At 43.2% G+C, this 20,882-nt stretch overlaps 1 protein-coding gene across 1 annotated transcript; it reads right to left on the bottom strand.

Annotated features, from left to right (window-relative positions):
* Positions 1 to 467: 467 nt before the first annotated feature.
* Positions 468 to 19,851, bottom strand: acvr1ba (activin A receptor type 1Ba). Its single transcript, XM_055049891.1, has 9 exons — positions 19,624 to 19,851; positions 6,286 to 6,507; positions 5,925 to 6,185; positions 5,618 to 5,848; positions 5,306 to 5,473; positions 5,050 to 5,206; positions 4,798 to 4,922; positions 4,585 to 4,715; positions 468 to 3,770 (listed from the first exon to the last, which is right to left on the bottom strand). The coding sequence occupies exons 1-9, from the start codon at positions 19,685 to 19,687 to the stop codon at positions 3,645 to 3,647; spliced, it is 1,485 nt and encodes a 494-aa protein (XP_054905866.1). The 5' UTR covers positions 19,688 to 19,851; the 3' UTR covers positions 468 to 3,644.
* Between the last annotated feature and the right edge of the window lie 1,031 nt (positions 19,852 to 20,882).

Raw genomic sequence — 20,882 nt, 5'->3', positions numbered from 1 at the left:
GCTGAAATGGAAACGCAAGAGTTTCTTAAAGAGACAGTCCCCAATTTAAAAGGAATTAAATAACAGTCATATTTGATACAGACATTTCATTACAACTGAAGGTTACGTAGTGACTCGACTGTGCTCGGAAACGGCGCTATGCGGCTGGACAACATGACGCCGTCAGGAAAAAGCGACAAGAAAACAGGAACTAAAAACAGAACCTCCAAAACTTTGGTGAAGAAGCCAGTCAGTCGCACAATGTGAAGCTGCTTTCTGTTTCTCACGACCCGAGGAGACTGAGCATCGTCTGGTCCTGCTTCCAAACTGGAGCAATCTTTATCTTACAAGGACTGCCAGCACCCTGAAGCCCGAGTCGTCGTCTCGATCTTTTCCCCAATGCACAACTAATTGAAACAGATGCTACTTAAAAAAAAAAAAAAAAAACGACACAGGGGGCAGGGTAAAATAAAAATACTGAACGCGTGTAAGAAAAAGGAGGATTTTATTGTATATTGTCTATGTACATTTTGAACTAAATCAGAAAAGATCAGCACAACATCATCACTGAATTTTGAAGTTTTCACCAATGAACATGATGATCAAATACCCATGGCAACACACCAGACATGGACAGGAGTGTTTTGACAATTTTGGTTCAACTTGACATCATCATCATCATCATCATCATCCCACTTCCTATCTCTCTCTCTCTCTCTTTTTCCGCTACACTTCTACCCATGTTAAACAGTAGCAGCAACATTTCTGGGGTGCACAGCCAATGACCCAAGGGAGAAAAAAAATAATAAAATCAATAAATAAAGAAAATCAACCTGTAGGAGGAAGAGGGGGATAATCGACCTCAGTGCAGAGGGCCCAGTGTTTGAAACGGCATGCAAAACAGACGTGAGACAGGACACATGGTTCAGGTGATGGCTTCGACAGACATTAACTAACGGCCGTGTGGACATAACAGTGCAGAGCCCATAGGTGACGGATATCAGTGTAATACTTTCACAGTCTTGTCTGCAGAAGTAGAATGAAAAACATGCAGCTCCCCGCTTGCGGCACGTCAGCCCTCGAAGGTTCCCCCGCGTCCTCCCTGCTGTGTTTGACGTGATCCGCCGAGTTTGTCCGTTTTCCCGGTTTAAAAACACAAAAAAAAGAGCCAGTGGCAGTATTTAAGATAAACACCAAGTCCTTTAGTATTCCAGTGTCAAAATGAGCAGGAGATGGAGGCGTCGCCCCGGGTAGAAACGGGTATGCGCGAGGAGCAAAGGATCAGTAGTACCACCAGACTGCCGTGAAAGGAACAAGCGGGAAAAAAACCAAAAAAACAACAACAACCATAAACTCCAGCAATTTGCTAATATTTGCTAGCACAGTTGGACCTCCATGCAGACAGGTTGAAAACAAGAGATCTGTCAAAGTACCGTCCAATCAAAAAAAAAAAAAAAAAAATCAGCATCATTATGTCACACTGGAGCTGTGGCATATAGAGGAGAAAAGAAAAATGCACGTTTTATATACAAATAAATCACATGTACCCATAATCAGTAGTGTCTAATGTCAAAAGAAGAAGAGCCATTATGACCTCTTTACACGAAAACATAATTCAAAATGTTCATTGCCATTTCATCAGGCCTCTCAGAGCGCACGAAGCCACCGCCATGCAGGGTCAACGGCTACATTCACACTCACACTGAGCGTCACTCCAAATGATGAAATGACCCCTTCAACCTCGCCGTCTACACTCTGGTTTGTCGCGTCTCATCTCACAGTGTTCATCAACATGAATTTTAAAAAGAAGAAGAAGAAAAAAAAAAAAACAGCTATAAACAAATAAATAAAACGGTAAAACCATCCCACCAGACATAATCCCTGCCACTATTTTTTTTCCTCCCCCCTCCAAACTGAATTCAGGGCTGGACCGCATCCAATAAATGTGATTCCTGCAGGCGCCGGGAAGCGACGGCGGCGTGCAACCACGGGTTAAACCAGACATTTACGTGGACTGTAGGAAGACGTGCAACTGTTTTTGTCTTGGTTTTAAAATCGGGATTACCAAAAGCGGCGACCGCTAAACGCCAGAATAATCCCAGAGCTCCCAAACGTTCGGCGCGTCTCTCCTCAGGCTTCCCACAGCGGTCCGCTGGAAGTCCGGCTCTTTCCTCCTCTTGGAACCGACGAAGCCGCTGAAAGTTCGACACATTTTCAGCTCCGGACGCTTAAATCAGGGTTTGACGATGAACACTCCAAAACATTGCCTGCTGCCACTTTGTGGCTAATTTGGAGGTATGGTAGGATCACTGTCCATTTGGAAGACGGCATCTTTTTTTTTTCTTTTTTTTTTGTGAAGTGCACCAGTCCCTCCCGCAGGAGAGACTTAGTACCTGAGAGAAATGACAAACTGTAAGCCAGCTCATCTTGACACGACGGCTCCTCCCTCTCAGATCTGGGTAACCGAATTGTTTCCCATTGGAAAAAAGACGCTTCTTCACAAGGTACTTTACCTTTGTTCTGAGGTCAATTTGCACAGCCGGGGCCAAAACAGTCATCTCTGATGACGATGTAACTGGACATATTCGCATTGCGCTTCCCTGCCTGTGAACTGTTTAAACAGATGGAGATGCGGAGGTCCACAGTTTCTCTTCCTGGGATCTTTACTGATTTTGTTTGGATTTCCAAAGAAGCCACACGAGGAAGCATCGCGTTTAAAGTGTGGTCTTAAAGCACAGCCGCGTGTCGACGCCGTTCAAAGCCGCGGCGTCGTCTTCATCGTCCGGGTTTCTTAAATCTGAAGAAACTCGGAATATTCTAGGATTTTGCAAATGAAAATGAGTTTAGCGTGTCTGACAAAAAAAAAAAAAAAACTGTTGCGTTTTCCTACGGCGAATGCAAACATCTGGTTTCACCTGCGGTTTCTTTTTGCATCATTTTCCGGTGGGGTAGATTAGAAAACAATCTGGCTGTTCACGCTTCACTTCAAATGACAGATTTCTTTCTGAATGAATGAATTGTCCGATGAACTACGGCCCGCTTTGAAGAAGGCGCCGACTTGGAAACATGCTCGACGTCCAGCCACCTTTTTACACACAAACGCATAAATAGAAACAGTACTTCAGCCCCTGTCCTCTCCTTCACACTCTCACTCACTCACACACACACTCTCTCTCTCTCACACACACACGACGGCGGCGGCGGTGAGATATTGCCAAAAAACAGCCGGAGAGTTATTTCTGAAAAGTTAAAACCCACAAAAGCAGCTCCTCTGGCAAACTTTTAGATCCATCACTTGAACCTGACGGGTAAAAAGAAAACGAAAAAAAAAAAACATTACTGTACAGTAATTCCTGCCCTGGAAGATGAAAGGAGGTTGAGTGTATGCTATTAACAGTGGTAGTGTTGTAGTGTGGCCTGTGGGTTAGGAGGAGGAGGAGGAAGGAGGAAAGAGAGGGATGGGTGACTTTCAGTAGTTTTGGCTAAAAAGGTGAGGTAGGCCTTGTCACAACTTGGAGTGTGGCTTTAAAACTGGCAGGGTTGTTGGGTTTTTTTTTTTCTTTTTTGTTGTTGTCGTTTTTCTCCATTCGCAGTCTGTCTTTAGTGTTTGTTTCCTATGGGAGTGTGGTCGGGTTGTGCGTCTCTGGCGCGCCTCGCTTGGCCGCTCACATCTTCACGTCCTCCTCCACGCTGAGCTGAGACAGAGTCTTCTTGATGCGCAGAGCCGTCAGTCGCGCCGCGCCGTTGGCGTACCAGCACTCCCGCATGATCTTCCCCATCACACGCAGCGACTGCGAGGCGAAACACACACCGGTCAGTTTGAGCCTCCTTAATCCAAGTATTCGAATTCTTAAAACACTTAAAACGTACAAGTTACTTTTTGCGCCTAAATGTAGGGAATCCATGAGAGTAATTATTTTAGAGGATACACACTCCTTCAAACTTGACCTACTTTAAGATTATTAAAAAAATAATAAATCTGGCCTTTGTTGATTTGAACTCCTGCGATTGAACTTCTTGAGCTAAAACAAACCAGTCTGCAGCTACATGGTCTCACAAAATGTCCGAACGCAACTAAAAATGAATGTTGCAGTGATTTTATACATTAAACCAAAAATAAAATGGTGGTTAAGTGGAAGGAAAATAACTGAAATCTCAAAAGTGTGGGAGGCACCCTGGTTTTCCACCCCCTTGAGGTTAATATTTTATACCGTCGTCCTTCTTGCTGAAATTAAAACAGCAAATCTTCTGAGGTAGGTCTGGACTTTGACTGGGCCACTCCATCGCAATGCTTTACACCGGTGGTGTCCCAATCTTTTGGCAAAATAATTACGTTTAAAGAAGATGGTGGCCACAAAAATGAATAAAAACATGGCTTCCTTACTTTTTTTTTCTTTTTGAATATCACTAATAAACTAATCCTGCAGGATTTTATTTTAGCAAACATTTTCTTAGCTTGCGTTTTCTTCTGAGAACCTCTTGTAGCTTTTGGGTCAACAAACAAATCCTCGTAAAGACAAGCCTTTTCATACAAGTCTGCTGGTTCACCAAACTGTCATCCCATGTGGCCTGCGACTATTTTTAGGCAACCTCAAAGTGAAATACCTCGTAGCTCTGCCACCAGTTGGGAACGTTGGGCCTCAGCTTCTGGTCACAAACCACCTTCCTCATCTCCTCTATAGACGGATCAGAGGGCACCAGGTCATAGTAGGGCAGCTGGTACTCCTCATGTATGCCTGTGGGACAGAGTGAAGAGGTGGACAGTTTCTTATTGAATGCTCCTGTCCAGGTTCCTTGAACTGCGGCTGCAAGTCTTACCTCCGGTGTTGCAGCGGCGCGCGATCTCCCAGTACACCAGGCCCAAGGCGTAAATGTCAGCGCACTTAAAGGAATCAAAATGTTTCATGTTGATGGTTTCATCTAAGACTTCTGGAGCCATATACCTGGATGGGTTCAGAGAGAACAAAGGCGGTTTAAACTACAGAGAACCCTGACAAACATCAGTTCATATAAAGACTGAGAGAAGACCTTTGGGATCAACAATGAGCCGCTAAAAGTGGAAGCAGTTACCTCTTAGTGCCCACGCGCTGGTTCGGTGCTATATCGATTGTGTCTGTGATGGACTCGTGGCGGACGGCCAGGCCCAGGTCAGCTATAGCACAAGTGCCGTTCTTCTTAACCAGGATATTTTTAGACTTGAGGTCCCGGTGAGCAATGCCGGGCTTACCTGCGAGGAGAAGGAAGCGTCATGAAACGAGGCGAAGATGGAGGAGGGCGCGACGTTTGGACAAGCGAAGCGAGTTACAGACTGCGTTAAATCTCTCACCCTGAGTGCCGAGGATCTCCATGTGGAGGTGTGCCAGGCCGCTTGCAGCCGAGAGCGCCAGCTTGATCATGCCCTCGATGGTGACGGAGTAGCGGTTCAAGTAGTCAAACAGAGAGCCGTGCTCGTGGTAGTCCGACACCAGCCACAGCTGCGTCCATGTGCCGTTGTCTAAAGGAAACCGGGATAGGACAAAACCGATTAATGGGTCATTTCACTCAGCCTTATCTTCAACTTTTAACTTCTTTCCATTTGGTTGTGTCAACCCTTACATGGAGCTGAAATATGGGTTAGAAATCTGATTATTATAACCACCTTTATTGTCTGCTGCGATAAATCCCAGGATGTTTTCGTGCCGAAGCATGATTGTCTGGTAGATCTCGGCCTCTCTGAACCAGGAGCGCTCCTCTCTGGATGAGAAGATCTTGACGGCAACGTCTCCGCCTCGCCACTTTCCTCGCCACACCTCTCCGAAACGCCCCTTCCCTATTATCTCCTGCAGCACGATCGTCCTGGCCACCGTCCGCTGCACAAACAGCGGCAGCCCTACAAGGAGCAGGCCGTGTGAGACACGCACGGAAGGATCGACGCGACGTTCTACCGACGGGCAGCGCGTACTGACCAGAGCCGGATCCCGAGGTGGACATGTCATAGATGAGATCCTGCAGGGTTTTGTCCTTGGCCAGGTACAGGTGGTCGCAGGAGGGGTCCTCCACCTCCAGCCGCTGCCTGTGGCTGTAGGCTCTCTGGTGATACTGGAAGAGGAACACTCCCACCATCAGCAGCACACAGAGCAGGAACACTGGCCCTGCTATGACCGCAACCAGCTCCACTGGCCCCCAGGAGCTCCCTGAGGTCACCCACTCCTCAGGGGTCGTCGGGTCTTCACGCAAAAAACAAGAAGAGGAGGCAGAAACAAAAGCACTTGGATTAAGAACTTTCAGCTCGAAAGCTGTTAGAAGTGCAATGACGACAGTTTTTACCTGGGACTTTCAAGTCGATACTGTTGCAGTAATCTACAAAGCAGCAGTGGACGTTCAAGTGGCCTTCGGAGCTCTTGCAGTAGATGGGTGGGGTCATCTTCTCGGGGTCGATGCAGTAACGCAAGAGCACGTCTTTCCCATCGGACTTGTACGTTGAAACGAGGCAGGCTCCCTCTGTCTTGCACTCGCCCCCGTTACAGTTCGTGCAGTTGCAGTGTAAAGCTGCAGAAAGAGACACAGACGTGCATCACTACACACAGCCTCGCAAGGATCGCAACACACCGTGGACTTTCCCGCAAACTAAGCCCGGGGGGAATTCGACAGACAATTTTCAAACTTTTTACAGATAAAAAACTAAGACCTGTTGGTGCTCACTGGTATTCAGTCTTTCTGAGTCGAGACTCTGTAGGATTTTAAGCTGCAATTAAAATCACCAGGCTCTTGGTGAACGTCTCCGCCGGCTTTGGATCGTTCCCCTCGATTAAAGGAGATCCACAGATTCTTCTGCTTGAGCTGTGGTTTTCTACAGCTCCTCCAGAGCCACTGTGAGCCTTTAGGTTGATTCTCTGATTAACGCTCAAAACAGTTTTGAACAGTTTTATTTAGGAGGCTGAGAGTAGAGGGGATACGTTGTTTTAAAGACCCAACGCACATGAGAACAGTAATGGAGGAACTGAAATTAGTACAGTAGGATGGCTGCTACAAAATTGAAGCTTTTAATAGTTTTGTCTTCTTTATCGAAGGTCATAATCGAGACGGCACTAATAAGTTGGCTTGTTTATCTATTTTGTGGTGGTTTTGTCCCAGCAGCACAGGGAGGGAAACAACAACATAAATTAATGTAAGATCTCCAGTTTAAGTAACAATAATGATGAAGAATTGACCAATTGCAACATTCAAATAAACTATTTTTAAATACTACAATTTATTTGTTGGGTTTAGAGACCGAACGGCTAGTGACTCAGCTAACAGTGAGCAGAAGCTTAGAACAATCTAGAGACATTTAACAAGGCATTTGTGGTTAAAATGCTAATAATAAACAGGAAGTGAGTCAGAACAGAGACAAGCCAGCATAGAACCTGCATACGATTACCACAGCAATTAACCTGCAATAGTCTGCGCTACACGCACTATGTCACAACAGAAAACAAGTGGTAACAGCACCGGAGAAACAACCTGAGGAAATTCATCAAACCCGAACGTCAGCGTGAAGCAGCCACACCAACAACCATCCTGATACTTCAAGTCTATTTTATTTTCACCAACAGGTGGCACCCTTGAGCCAAATTTTAGCTTTAAAAAAAAAGGAATCTGACAACTAAGAGTAGTGTATTACCTCCAATCAAGTGCTAATAAGCTTCAGGATCATGGCAGGTGACCTATGCTCTACTCTGTCACAGAATGATACATTAAAACTTGACAAAGTGAAGAAAGGTAAGATGTGTAACACTTTTCCTGAGATACAGTACATATTTTATCCAGCAGGGGAAGACCTCACCCCAGAATCTGAACACAAATTACTGAGTGGGTCCCGTTCAATTGTGGGTAGTTTATGATGTGTAGATCATCATCATCATCACCATCGGCTGCAGGAGCAGCAGCAGCAGCAGCCAGACGGCCCCGGCGGCCCTGAAATCAGATCTCTCACTGCAGATGAACCCAAACACGCAGAGTGGAGACAGACCCGCCCAGAGGGACACACAAAGTGAAATCCAACAAGGGAAAAGGGCCTCTGCCAAATCCCCGATGCAGCAGAAGGCCTTTCTCATCGTGACACTTAAAAGTGGACTCTGTTCGGGCTAATAAGACAAGACTTCTGTTAAATGCAACACACTCCTGCAGAGAGACCTCATTATCAGGAACCCGATAGACGCGCTATTGCAGTAAAACCAAGGTGGTCCAATAAACATATACACACAAACAGTTAAATTAGTTCAATGCCAGGAAGTCTGCAAAAACAAAAAAAAACATGGCTTTCTGAGTTTCCCAACCAACCAACAGCAACGAACCTGATTAGATTTTCAGATAAATGTGATTTTGAGTCATGGCACACATGCTTCTCATTTAGCTAAGGTCAGCACAAAGGGCCTCTTCCAAGTTATTCTGCTCTCTCCATGCACAGAACAACCTGCTTGCTTGTATCAGACAAATGATAGCCCCAGAAATGATCCCCGGTAGAAATAAAGGCTCAAGTTTAATCCCTCCAGACTAAAAGAAAAAAAAAAAAAAACTATCCTAAAAACAACACAGGACAATCCACAAAGAGGAGAGACATTTCAATCCTTGTTCTCCAACAAAAACAGGACTCCGTATTGGTTGGATGGCTGACAGAGTCTGGCCCACAGGGGGGGGGGTGGGGGGGGGGAAATGGGTTTAAGGTGGCAAGACTCCAGTAATCCTGCATGTTTTCTACTGAGAGCTGCTTTGACTCCATGAGCTCATTGATGATCCCTTTGAAACCAACTTTAATGTCTGTATGCAGAAAAAAAAAAGTGTTGGTAGATCTTAATCACTCTTCTGTAACATCACCATCATTATTATGCAAGCATGGACTGGTCTTTGGTGTAAAAGTATACTCCAGTTTTTCTTTTAAACAATTTAAGGTTCAAAAGAAGTTTTGTGGAAAGTTCCCAGAAAGTTGAGCCTGGAAATTTGAGGAAATGTTCCAAATTAGAAACTTTTCATGCACATTATTCAGATTTAATGAAAATTGAGTAAACAAACTGCTCAAAATGCACAGCCAAATACAAATGTTTCATTGAAGAAAGCCTAGTATTTTTTGGTTAAACATGAATATTTTCCCAATGATATAAATGAAGCTTGTTTCCCTTTGTGTAGCCCATTTTCTCAGACGTGGCTTTAATAGCCCAGGTTGCTGGAAACCATCTCTGAGTTTGGAGGTGTGTTTTAAATGCCCTTCAACTGTTAATAAAATAATAAAATATCCCAAATCATGTTTAAAATGTCTGTTAAAGACAAAGCTTCATATTCTCACACTTTTCCAGCTTTAGAAACATCCTGGAATTTTGTAATCCCTAATCCTGCAGTTTAAACTTCTTTAAATGAGATCCTGAAGAGAGCCGAGAGTGACGCATCACTGCCCCTCCCCCACATGTTGCTCCAAACGCAGGTCACCTGTCTGACTGTTTTTTGTACTACCTGAACTACGTCCAAAGTTTCCCAGTCGCTCTTAAGATACCCTGTTTCATCTAAGCAGCTGACTGCAAGCTCCACCGGAGCACATAGCCTGACTAATTAATCAGACTGTTACAGCTTAATTTACACGTCTCGCTCTATAAGGGGAGATATATTCTCAACCAAAGAAGGCTTTAAACCAGGGGTGGGCAAGCCTGGTCCTCGAGGGCCGGTGTCCTGCAACTGTTAGAGGTCTCCCTGGTCCAGCATTGCTGAATCAAATAGCTGAATCACCTCCTAAATGCAGTCAAGTTCTCCAGAGTTCTGCTAATGACCTCCTTATTTGACTCAGGTGTGTTGAAGTAGAAACACATGAAAAAGTTGCAGGAGACCGGCCCTCGAGGCCTGGAGTTGCCCACCCCTGCTCTAAACTTTACAATTAAAATGTAACATGTATTACTTTTGCAGAAGAAGGAATAATTGTCTCTTTAGAAACGTCTTCAAGGGGAAAACTGAATTGGATCTTTTTTATTTTGTTGATGCAGTCTTTTGCTGATGTGTTCATGCTTGTTCAACGATAGTGACTGGAAATGTGGCACGTTGGAAGATTTCGTAATATTTCTCATCGCTCGACATTGGTGTGTCCGTGTGTGTGTGTGTGTGTGTGTGTGTGTGTGTGTGTGTGTGTGTGTGTGTGTGTGTGTGTGTGTGTGTGTGTGTGTGTGTGTGTGCGTTTATGAGAATGAATCCTGATAAGTGAGAGAGATGCAGAAACTCCAGCCCAAGTGTGACCAGACTGGCTGAAGTTTGCATGTAGATGGAATTTCCTGCAGAATAAAATGAGGGGGGGTGAAAGCAAAAAAAAAAAAGTTGCGTCACTGATTTCCAGCATTAATGGAGCAAAGCAGTTTAGCTAGATAAAACCTATGACAGCAATACCAGCAGCGGGTTTAATACAGAGGGTTTGGCAGCCTTTGTTCCTCTCTTGTTTACTGCTTTTCAATTTACTACTGCGTTCACACAAGATGCATTTGATCAATCAATCTCCCAGAGCAATATTTTAAAAAAAGAAACGTCGCTTTATGAGGAAATGCTTCTCTTCAAAAGACTCTGTAAAGCCAACTGCTGTCAGTTTCACTGCGATACATATGGCGCCCATGCAGGGCAATAAATCACCTCGGAGGAGCGCCACGATCTAAACCCGACCAGCCCGCGCGTCGAACATGGAGCGGCGTTGCGGCGAGACGGATGCTTCCCACATACAAAGACAGAAGCTCAGAAAGCAAACCGAACACGGCTCACACATCCACATTCACTTCCTGAACAGGCCATGGATGGTTTGTGGTCTACCAAAATTTTGGTTTGTGGAAAACATTTTTCACTTCCTCCTCTCTCCTTCCCTCTATGACCTACTGTGTGATTACAACATGTGGAGTCTGCTCCCAAACTAAAGCACACCAACAGCCCTGTCGTTTGCCTCTCTGTGGGAACCTAACTGAACTCCACTCCTTCAACTGGTAAATATGGTTTAGTTTCTGACAAATCTAGTCAAGTGGAAAGTTTAAATTTGGAGCGCTGAATTCCTGAAGCTCGTTTTCTACTGACCAAGACCGCAGACGCAAGGAGAAGTGGGATTTTATTCCTCCACTATCTGGTTAGTCTGAAACTAAAAATCTGATCTTTTTTACCGTTTTCAGACCAGGGTGACATAACACACTCTTCAGTGTGGAAGCTGTTGTCTTCTCCATCAGTGAGGTCTTGGGGGAAAAAAATGTGCAAGGAAGAACTAAAGATGCAACAATAAGGCTCTTATTGTTGCAAGTGTTAATTTTATTAGTGTGGCCTGTCCACTTTGACAACGGATGCAGTCTTGAATTGATAAAGTCAATCACCTGATTGCGACGCCTTGTGACAGCAATACAAGCAGCGAGTTGTAGTGACGGTTGCCTACGCTCTGCTGAACGTAGGCAACCATTTTCTCTGTGTGGTATGCTTGAAATGCATTGATTATTGCAATAGATGTCCCCACGGATGGGTATGGGTGTTGTAACATTTTGTTTTAGAAAATAAGCAAAGAAGCACAGACGTCTACGATTAATGTTAACGCGATTCTGTATGCCAGCTGACGCTCCATCAGAGCTACAGTTTAAAAACCAAACACGGCGAATAGACAACTTAGACAATCAACACTGTATTGTTTGTGAGCAGCTAAATGGACAGACACGGCTGCTCAGGAGGCAGAAAAAAAATAATAAACGCCATAGAAAATGAAATTGAAATTAGGAAAGTTTTCTTTCTGCTGCGTTTTCCCCTCAAATGTAAAGCAGGTGAACATTTAACTGCTTGGCTTTGTGCCTGCCTGTGATAATCTGAAAACTGTTCAGAAGCCCTCAAGTGTTTAACTTTTCTCTTTTTAATTACATGCAATTGTTAATCTCAAGATATAATTAAAAATAGATAAATAAATAAATCTGACTTATTTTTATGTTAAAGTTTTGATTATTGTAGTTTTAGATCAAGGTTTACGTAAAAGAAGCATATTCTGACTGATGTGGGCTTGAACTCATTTGAACAGAGGCCTTTATTTTCTTTTAATTCAGTTTCATCAGATTGGTCGTTCTGAATAATTAAGAAGTTTTATTTCCAGATGCATAAATAATACGGGCTTATTAAATTTATGTATGAGGATTTACTTCAAAAATATTTGGATTTGATTTTGTGGGATGGTTGACTATAGAGATTATGTACAGACATTTACAGTAAATGGGCACAACCACATAAAGTGTCCTGAGCATGTTCATCACTAACCTGATTCAAATTCAGTTACAAAAATACTTTGATTTATTTAATAAATGATGTCAACCCTGTATAAGTTTTTTAAACAATGGTGAAATTATATTTATTGCAGAATTCACATGATGTGCCACTGACCCTGATCCTAACAAAAAATAAATGATTAAAAGACTTCTAGAAAGGTGCTACTATATATAAAATACTAATTAATAATTTAACAATTAAGCAAACAGCAATAAATGACAGCTTTATTTGTCAAATATTAATTAGGAAACCGTTTTGTTTTGGACAATTTTGAAGAAAAAAGGGGATATCTTGTTATATGACTTTCAGAGTTTAGGAATTGAAAACATTTTTTTTTTCAAAGCGGGATGATTTTTTTATTTGTCAATAAATCTGTGCCGTAACCTGGAACTGGAATACTTTTGACTATTTGTAGATTTTGAGTAATACAGATAGAGCTATATAATTCTGGTCTGTTTTTTTATTATTATTTTAATATAGACATATTATTGGCACGATTATAAATATATTCAAAAGGTAGACAAAAAACAAGTATTTTACTCTTATGTATAGTTCATAAAGAAAAATCCCAACCAGGAGGAAAGAACTTAACGATACTGAGAGATCAGTCTTATCAGAGCATTTCTGTTCAAAAGGTTACGACTGCGGATGACAACAGAATCAAACAAGAGACCCTGAGCCACAAGCGTCCCTTCCTGAGCCACGCTGTTTGCACAGTGCTCTGCATATCTCACTGGATTGTGAGCAGAAGTGTTACAAAGCTGCGATTGAAAGCCCCATTTTAGGACCAAAAACACACAGATCTGAGCCGACGTTTGGTCTGTGTGGTTTCAGTGAGCCCGGCTCTCGTATCCACATAACTGGTGGTCTTTCACACTGGTCCTTTGTGTGGAGATTAAGGCGACATGAAGAGGGATTGGACTGGCCCTACAGGAACAAAGCCCAGAGTAGGGAGGGCGGGAGGGGGATTGCACTCCAGCAGGAGGGCGGAGGGGGTGGAGCGCTGGGGACAGACTGGGGTCACCGGCAACAAACCCCAATGTTTTGGTGGGGCCAGTCTGAGCGAGACAGGGGGGAGTGGGGAGATGGTGCCCATTTGGACTGGATAATATAGAGTAGGAGGGAGAAAAGGGGGGAACAGTTTGGAGGACTCGCAGCCCCCCAGCTGCTATTGAGGTCTGCCCAAGTGACCAGCTGCGACTGTCATTAAAACCCAGTCTAGACTTTGACTTACGGGAGGGAGCAGGAACAGGGAACGGTGGAGGAAAACAAGGAGATCAGGAGCACAACAGCCATTCCTCTGAGCTGCTAGAGAGAGGAGTTCCTATCATTCCGTTCGTGTTGAGGCAGGAAATGGCAGACATGGCGAGGAAGGGATTAATAAAACATCACTGACATAAACATAATTCTTGGTCCCGACAGAAAAAGAAAGAAAAAAAAATGGGAAAGAAAGAAGGGAAACAAAAAGCGCAGTAGAGTCGCACTCCAAGCACGTTCACCCATTGACCTCAGCGATGGTGTTCCTCTGTTGTCCAGGGTTACTCATGCAGAACAATCCTGTCATAACAGATGAAGTTTTAGAGACAGAGAACATCAGAGAATCTGGTGAGGATGCACAGAACTACCCTGGGCGACTGGCGGAAGGTTACACACACGCAATGTGTTTTTTTCTGGGGGCCCCGAGTCGGGAGACAGAAAGCATGCACTTGTGTACAGGGAGGAGAGCGCCATTACCAAAATGCACTGGCTGAAATTAGATCCATACAGATACCAGACTGAGAGCTGATCAAGACATGCAGACGCCACCAGACAGTGTGAGTGCAACACACACACACAGCGGAGCACACGGGCACACACACACCGCAACTGTGCCCTAATCAATGCTAGGGGAAGGCGGAAAGTCATTACCTTTGTCTGCATCTCGGGGTCAGATTACCGATCTGATTCTAAAGTGAAGTCTCTGGGGCTGAGGCTGCATCTACCATCCCTACCAACCCACACCCCGCAGGCTGCGTCCCATCCTGTCTGCCGGTCCTCCTGGACGGGATCAAACGCTCGCTCTGGATCGGCCGCAGGCACTCACATTGATCAAAGTTTCCTCCACGAAAACCCAAGCACAATAAATCAATGTTTCTTCCACAAAACTTGAAAAGACAGATCAGACCTTAACACTGCTTTGCTACACGCGTCTAAAAGAGAGGATTGTTTAAAAAGTGATTTGGTTACATTTGAATGAACACAGTAAGAGATCATTTATGTAATGTATCTCAACGTTAGCGAATAAATCAAGCTTCTTCCTGGTTGACACCGAGTTTCGTTTTGCTTTGAGATCAGACTTGTTGATTACCGATTTTTTTTTCTTTCTTAGGACTGTAATACACAAGAGAAAGCCCAAGTTCCAGGTTCTCTGGCACAAGAATCAAGAGAGAAAATTAAGCTTCATCACCATTCATGAATCACAGAATAATCTACTCTCCGTTTACACCTCTGAATAAAAACTACATGGTTGAAATGCAACGTATCTAATGATTTTTGAAAAAAAAAAGTAAAAGAAACGGTTATTTAAAAAAATCTGGGTCAAAGATCCCCCACCATAATGATTAATGAAATATTGGTTGAGTCCGACCAACAGAAAATTGATCAGTTCATCTCTAATTTAAATGAAACTTAGAAACTTTTTAAATTCTAAACTACGAATAAAAACTAAATAAATAGACAAAGTGGGATGCATTGACCAGGTTTTTTGTGGCTGATATTAATTTCAAGTGGTCTGTTTGATCTGCCCTGGATATTCAGATTTTTTTCCTAAGGAGCAGAACACAAAAACAAAAAAACAAAACAATGGTTTTGAACCAAACAACAACAAAAAAACTCTAAAAATCTTTATTGTTTTTAAATTAAACTCAGAAAAGGAAGTGAGGTTGATGGGCTTAAAAACCACAAATATCAGATTTCTGCTGCAATGAATAGAATAATGATAATAATTTAACTCAGTGCTTAATTACAACTTGCATAAGTCTTCTATTTACTCAAATGGATTTAGGATTCCCACAAAAAAAAAAACAACAACACACAAATCAATGCAATTTTGCATTTAAGTTACTTTCTGTTCTACAGATTGAAAACTCTTAATAGCCATTAGGTGTATGAAATGTGTGTCAAATAGCCAAATCCCATAATTTTATCAACAGGTCTGGCCTGACTGTCACCAATCAAAGCAAATCCTTCACAGAAAACAGCTGGAAACAACCTTGAGAAGCAGACTGCTCACATTCCAGGAGTAAATTACACAGCAAAGGAGCGTCTAATCTTTATGCTAACAGCAGCTTGAAAAAACAAAAACATATCAAACCCAAAGACACGTTACACAAAACAGGTTTCAGGTTTGGCATTAGGTCGCCAACATAAACGGCTACCAAATCCATCCATCGGCGGCACATCATTTCCTTGCGTAGATGTAATATCTTTCTCTTGCAACTTGTGTGCGCAACCGCTAAAAACAAAGTAAAACACTGAAGTCGGCGTGTTCGGACTTGGTAGTAAATCCCTTGTGGTCAAACGTCAATAATGGCAGAGCCGGGTCAGAAAGAGGCTGCGCTGTCTGTTTTAGCAATTAGGGCTCTGTGCCTCCAGGCCAGTGGAGGTCATCGACAATACTGGTGATTATCAAAAGAAAACTAGACCACCCCGGACCCGAACGGACGCCAACCGGCTCCACGCCACACTATAGGAGACTGTTGGTGAACAACAGTCAATTGCAATTGAGAACATGTCTGAGGCAAACAAAGGAAAACTTTACACAAGCTGCAAAAATTCATTTGATTAACAGCCAGCCACAGGTCGAAGGATCTTTGAGAGGGGCGCGGGGAAAATACCAAACGGCATCTTTTTTTTAAATCTTAAGCCAAGAGTCAATATAAATTCCCTCTTACCCTTCCCATCTAAAGTTTATTTTTCTTTTCCAATGCAAACCTTTGGAACCAATAAGTCTCCCTCTTTCGTTGCACATTCTCTTGGCTCTGACCTCATGGGCAGGTGAGCACATGTTTTATTTGACTATGATTCCACCACATGAACTCCTGCACATCATGTGCAGCATTAAATAGCACCTGTTCGCAGCTTGATTTACACAGAAGCACACACATAAATGATAAAACCCTGGCACAGTGGGGCTAACTGTGAGACAAAGTTCAAGAGATAGCAGAAAATTAACACGCCTTCCCCGTTGTGGGTTCAGAGAAAGCAGCCCAGTTGTTATTTGGCACACTGGAGGGAGCCGGTAGATGAAAACAGAAGTTGGACAACAGTTAAAGTACAGATTAAAACCCAACAAAGCACAAGGCCTTCTTTCTTTCTTTCTTTTTTTTAGACAAAAAAAAAAAAAAAAACAGAAGAGAAGGGAAAGGGAGGGACGCACCCTGCCTCAGAGCCACTCACAGCACATATCACATTGCTGCTGGGCTCGGTTCACACACACACTGACTGTGTCATGCAGCCGTGTAATGCCCATAACACCAGAGGTTGGTAATCTGTATAAAGTCAACAACACGTGACAAAATTCACCAAACCTGAGCGGAGTGAGGGGAGAGAAAGAAAAAAAAAGTGTGCTTCCTAAAGTCCCTTTCAGGGGGACTGAAATACCTGCTCTCACTGCCGCAACTTTCAGGTTGGGCTGGTTTGGGGCCTTCGCACGAAACAATCCATTATGAGGTGTGAGACGACGCTCTGCGAGCCTTTTAAAAGGAACTTGGCCATCATGGCCCTGCCTGAATTTCCCTCTAAAAGTATCCCACCACCCCCCCACCCAAACACCATTACCCTCACCCAACGCAGTGAAAGGTTTGGAGCAGGCAGGCAAACCGGCCACGTAGGTGTGATCATTTCCTTCAAGTCAAACCTTGCTGTGCTGCACCCTTATCTATCTGAGCGGGGGAGGAATAGTTTTCTAATTCTTGTTAGGATGACTCAACTAACATATGCTTTGAAAGATGACAACATAGCTTTCCTGACGGTTATTTTTATTTTTTATTTTTCCCCCAAATCACTCTGTACAGTGGCAAGTCACAACCAAGCAAGAGCCGGTTGCCAGAGCCTGTTCAGACCACGGTCAGAACAGGTTGTTTCAACAATGTGACATCCATTTAATAAAACGGCAGAGAAAGTGCTAGTATGACTGGACCGCTGAGTAAAGTAAGGCTATTACATTCTCCCACATTTTCTGCCAGTTGCTGCACACTGCAGGTCAGCTACCCGAAAGAAGCTTTCTATACTTTCCCCAATTCTTGCAAGGAAGACAAATTCAGCTGCCTGAAATAGCACTGTAGCAGTTTAAACGTAAAGAGCACCATCTATTATCTCATAAAGGTCACACCGCTCTGAAATTAGAAATCCTACTACAGGTTGGCTATTAGAGAAGAAGATGACTAACTTATCAGCTAAGATCAGCATGCATATATGCACGCAATGATTCTGCGGGTTTTGAAACCATTTGTGCAGCAATTAGTTGATCGTCTCCTCGTGGACACGCTTCATTTGTTACAAGATGACGCTTTGAGAATTTCTGACAATTTTTTGAGTTTTTGTTAGAATAAAACATTTTTTCATTTACCTCAACATTGGTAGATATTTTAAGACTCAAACTGATATGCTGGTAGTTAATGTTTTAGATAGCAACAGAGTTAACGAGTGACCAGATGCTGAATTAGCTCCTGCAAGAACCAGTTTCTATACAACAAGATAGTTGATCTTTCTTGAAAATTAAACAATTTAAACCACGCTAATAATAATAATAACAATAATAATAATAATACAAAAAAGGTGAACATTTCTGTCATTATAAGCAGAATATTTTGTGTTGGGGCTTTTAAAAACCCAAAATTTTATTTATGAGTAGCAACATTTTGGCTGAATGACAGAATTCTTGAAGATAAAATAACGCTTTGTTTCAACCACAAGCAGAATATCAACCCAAGAGCTTTCTTTGTAAATGTTTCAAGGCAAAATTGGTTTGGAAAACAAATAATAATTTTGGGGGGATTTTTTATTTTTTTTCCCACTGTGCAAGATTACTATGCATTAATTTATTAATTCAGGATTTCATGATGAATGCTTTAGTGGTTTTCCCACATATGTGGTTTTGGCATTGCTAAAATAATAAAATAAATAAATAAATAAAATAAAATAAAACCTCTGCCATTTTTTTTGACAAATCCTGAATATTACAAATAATTCTGACAGAAAAATGATCAAAAATGATTAAGCAAATTGTCAACTTACTTGCATGCAAAAGTAGAAGTCAACATGTTAAACCGTTTCAGCAGCAGCATTAGATCATGTTACAATGCCTTGTTTGTTCTGTGTGTGAATATTATTTTAACCCACTCTTTTCAGCTCATGGGTAAAGTTGCAACGTGGCTCCACAAAGAAGGCAACTTGCAAAGTATCTGCAGAAGATTTCATGCGTTTCGGCTGAATCGCAAAAAAATTCACATTCAAAATCCACCAGCCTGTTCTGCTGGTAGGAATCAGCTGCTCCAGCATCCACTGGAGCAGCTGTGGATCCTGAACCAGACCAGCGCCTGAAAAGACCCCCAGACTCCACATTTCCATCACAATGGACCCAGACCTCAAGTCCCGACTTTCTGTCTGAGCCTTTTCACTCTTTCAGGACCCTCCAACTGCAGCCACTTACCGCATAAAACAGATTCACGCTGTTTTATGCAGCGTGGGTCGTCTCATGTGAACTTTCGAGCGTGCAAAGCAGCACTTGGCCATATCGCCTATATTTAACCAACACGCCGTCGTGCACCCAGTGTACCGAGCAACACACTGATAAGCAGGTATAATAGGCCACCAACAAGAAGGTGTTTAGTAAATAACTTCGCATATCAGAGGAGCAGGGATTAACTCGGGCTTTTAGCACAAACTAGTCTGATTATCTTTATTAACGCCTCATATCCCCAAAAATACGAGCTAAATCCTTGCATTAGTAACGCATTTGTCCAGAGGAGCATTTTTATTAACATTAGTCAACTTCAGACACTGGGGCTAGCGAATGCTAGCTGGCGCCTCGAAGACACACAGCTCCACCATGTTGTTGTGGTGGTTTATCCAGCCGCTGCGTGTTTCCGTCGCCGACTAATTTCCTTTCATTCGTCGCTGTGAATCCCAGCAAAACAGCGAAGCGAACAAAAACAAGCGGCGCCGCGGAGGAGCAGCGAGCGCTGATTTAGAGGTCGGCGCTAGCCAGACGCGGCTACCGCGCTAGCTTAAATCCCCCGACACACACGGAGCGCCATGATGATCATCAGCGACAACAGGCAGTGCCCAGTCCGGGAAAAACACACCGAGACAAAAAAAAAAAAAAAGCCGGAGAGCCCCACTCACCGTCACCGACGGCCGCCAGCCCGAGCAGGGCCAGCAGCGGGAGGGCCGTGTGTCTTAGAGCCATGTCTTCTGAATTCCCATGTCCACTGCGAGGAAAAGCGCCCGAAGTGTCTCGTTATCAACACGGTCAGAGCTGAAACACAACCACAGTCCGACCGCACACACCACTCCACCAGATACCAGCCAGCCAGCCAGCCCGCCCGTGACGTGTTCAGAGGGGGAGGGCTCCCCCTGCCTCCTTCACTCTGCCTCCGAGGTCACGCCTGCGTGTGTGTTGGGGGAGGTAAACACAACGAATTGCAGACCTCCAGCCTCACATCATCTAGCGAGAGTGAGATTTTTCGCAGCTTTTCTTATAAATATACAAAACGAAACAAGTTCAGCGTGGTGCTTGGCTCTCCTGTCTGGGTCAGGATTCAGCCTCAGGCAGATGTCAGAGGAAACATCTTTTTCCTTTTCATATAAATACTAAGATATTTTCACAGGGTATATTATTATTATTATTATTATTATTATTATTATTATTATTATTATTATTATTATTATTATTATTATTATTATTATTATTATTATATTGGCCTCGTTTTGTTCTAATTTTATAATGGCTAATATCTAAATCAATAGACATTGTCACAAAATTTAAATATTTCTTATGACTTTTGCAGACATTCTTAGATCAATTTGTAGCTGTTCGATTTATTTCTTTAAATTTCTTTATGTTTTGTGGTGTGGCATTAATTCGTTTCAGTTTATTTATTTCACTGCAATAAATGTCACCTCAATGGATTTCATAGGGCAAACAGCCCCAATTCATATCCAAACATAATTATAGTCACCAAATCTTTTCAGAGGTATAGACAGATTCAAATCCATTAGACGCATGAGTTTGATCCTAGTTGTGATGCGGTGCGGTCAGATTCTGGGTATGATGCACATTGGTAAAAAGTTACATAATGAAGCCGAGCTCATTGTTAGAGTCGTTGACTATGCAGCAGTTCCTCACCCTGAGTACCTATTGGCGACAGGGAACAGAAACAACTTCCTTTCAACAAGGAGAGACCTCCAGCAGTGCAAGGCTCAGACTGAGAGGCTCTCTGCCACGGCTGACTGCAGTTTGACATGAGAAATCCACAATTGTCTTCTTAAGAAGCTGGATTTGTTGTTTCATCCCAAGATCAGCAGTGACCCTCATCTAGCCGCCCCCTCAGTCATAGTCTGATTCTCTGGTAAAACGATTCAGTCTGATGTCATCTTCCTCT

The sequence above is a fragment of the Poeciliopsis prolifica genome, unplaced genomic scaffold (assembly GCF_027474105.1).
Source record: "Poeciliopsis prolifica strain line A6 unplaced genomic scaffold, Auburn_PproV2 SCAFFOLD029, whole genome shotgun sequence".
NCBI classification, from domain to species: domain Eukaryota; kingdom Metazoa; phylum Chordata; class Actinopteri; order Cyprinodontiformes; family Poeciliidae; genus Poeciliopsis; species Poeciliopsis prolifica.
The sequence above is the reverse complement of the archived record's forward strand: the minus strand, read 5'-3'. Positions and strand labels throughout refer to the sequence as shown.

Bases quoted from the DNA above. Each gene is read 5' to 3' on its own strand.
- acvr1ba (XM_055049891.1), bottom strand. From the start codon at position 19,687: ATGGCTCTAAGACACACGGCCCTCCCGCTGCTGGCCCTGCTCGGGCTG. The intron at 6,186-6,285 runs GTAAAAACTGTC...TTTTGCGTGAAG, and splicing joins TATCGACTTGAAAGTCCCAG to ACCCGACGACCCCTGAGGAG. The intron at 5,474-5,617 runs GTGGTTATAATA...GGTTTCCTTTAG, and splicing joins TATCGCAGCAGACAATAAAG to ACAACGGCACATGGACGCAG.